The following is a 1,644-nucleotide window of genomic DNA, read 5'->3' as shown; positions in this document are numbered from 1 at the left end:
CTGACTGCCCTTTCACATTTTTTACTCTTTGCATATTGCTGCATATTGTTTATAGTTTTTATAGGGATCAGCGCTTTTAAGCACATTTCTTTTTGTGTCGATCGTACAGATATAGCAGGAGTCCAGTGGGTATCAGAGCCCACCTAGATGGTTAGTAGCTGCCACAATGTTTATGAGGAGATATACAGTACAGATGTAGAAGACTTAATTGTCCCCTCTGTGTTGGATATTGTGGGATACGTTGGGATATTCTGTACTATCACTGCCGTTATACCTTATGGAATCTTATATTATTAGTTATCATAAGGCACTTTGTGTTATCGGAAGGAACAATGAAGCCTTCTGCATCTGTACTCATTTTTCCAGACTATTGACGTTTTCTATCTAGAAGATGTTTTTTAAGACTGAACAGTTATTCATGGAGAGAGGGAGCTATGCATATATAGAGGGTAAAGGATTTCCATAAGTACTGTATGGGGCAGTGGGGGAACATGGGGTTTAGGAGAACGAGAGCAGTAAAGACAAAAGGAGAATAAAGGAGACACTTGTGAGCACAGAGAAGGGGTAACAGCAAAGGCATAAAAGGAGGGACAGTGGAATGGGTTATTTTACAACCTTTAACCCCATCTCATCTCATGATATCCCAAGTATCGAAGAAGTAATTTGTATTTACTCTGTTAACAGGCGATGCTGGGGAAGAATCAAACCATAGTCACAGAATTCCTGCTTCTTGGATTCCAGAATCTTCACAGCTCCAAGATTTTACTCTTCTCTCTGTTCCTCGTGACTTACATTATGACCTTAAGTAGTAATCTCCTGATCATCGCATTGGTGTCAACCAGTCACCAACTCCACTCTCCCATGTATTTCTTCCTTGCCCACTTGTCCTTATCCGACATCCTGCTCACCACGGTTATTGTCCCCAACATGCTACACCTCAAATGGGGAGAAGGTGGCACCATGTCTGTTGCGGGCTGCATCAGTCAACTTCACTTCTATTGTTGCTCCGGGGCTACAGAGAGTCTCCTCCTCACAGTGATGTCCTACGACCGATACCTGGCCATCTGTCACCCGTTGCTTTACACCACCATTATGAATTTTAATCTTCGCCTCCAACTCGTCATCTGGGCTTGGATATTAGGTCTTGCGGCGGCATTACTTTTAATTCTTCCAATCAGTCAGTTACAGTTCTGTGGCCCTAATGTCATTGACCATTTCTTCTGCGATTTTGCTCCTCTTCTAAAACACTCGTGCTCAGACACCTCCTTCATAGAAATTGAAATATTTGTGATATCCTTCCCTTTATCCTTCTTTCCATTTGGTTTCATCATTGTGACCTACGTATGTATCTTTCTCACCATCCTCAGGATCCCCTCCACCACTGGGAGACAGAAAGCCTTCTCCACCTGCAGCTCTCACCTCACGGTTGTTTGCACATATTATGGGACTCTGATTATTATTTATGTTGTTCCATCCAGAGGACACTCATTTAACATAAACAAGGTCCTATCTCTGCTGTACACGGTGGTGACTCCCTTCTTAAACCCCATCATATACAGCCTGAGGAACCAAGAGATCGGGGCAGCTCTGAGGAAAAGGTTTAAATATTTAACAGATTTCTGGCATGAAAGGAGAGGGAGGTAA

The 1,644-nt window shown here is 42.8% G+C and overlaps 1 protein-coding gene across 1 annotated transcript; it reads left to right on the top strand.

Moving 5' to 3' along the window:
* The first annotated feature begins 687 nt into the window (after window positions 1-687).
* LOC142471173 (olfactory receptor 6B1-like) lies at window positions 688-1,644 on the top strand. Its single transcript, XM_075577961.1, has one exon. It carries the CDS (start codon window positions 688-690, stop codon window positions 1,642-1,644), a length of 957 nt encoding a protein of 318 aa, XP_075434076.1.

Source organism: Ascaphus truei, chromosome 20 (genome assembly GCF_040206685.1).
Source record: "Ascaphus truei isolate aAscTru1 chromosome 20, aAscTru1.hap1, whole genome shotgun sequence".
Taxonomy (NCBI): Eukaryota; Metazoa; Chordata; class Amphibia; order Anura; family Ascaphidae; genus Ascaphus; species Ascaphus truei.
Note: the sequence above shows the minus strand (reverse complement) of the source record. Positions and strands in the feature narration are given on the sequence as shown.

Coding starts and splice junctions, on each gene's coding strand:
- LOC142471173 (XM_075577961.1), top strand. CDS start 688: ATGCTGGGGAAGAATCAAACCATAGTCACAGAATTCCTGCTTCTTGGA.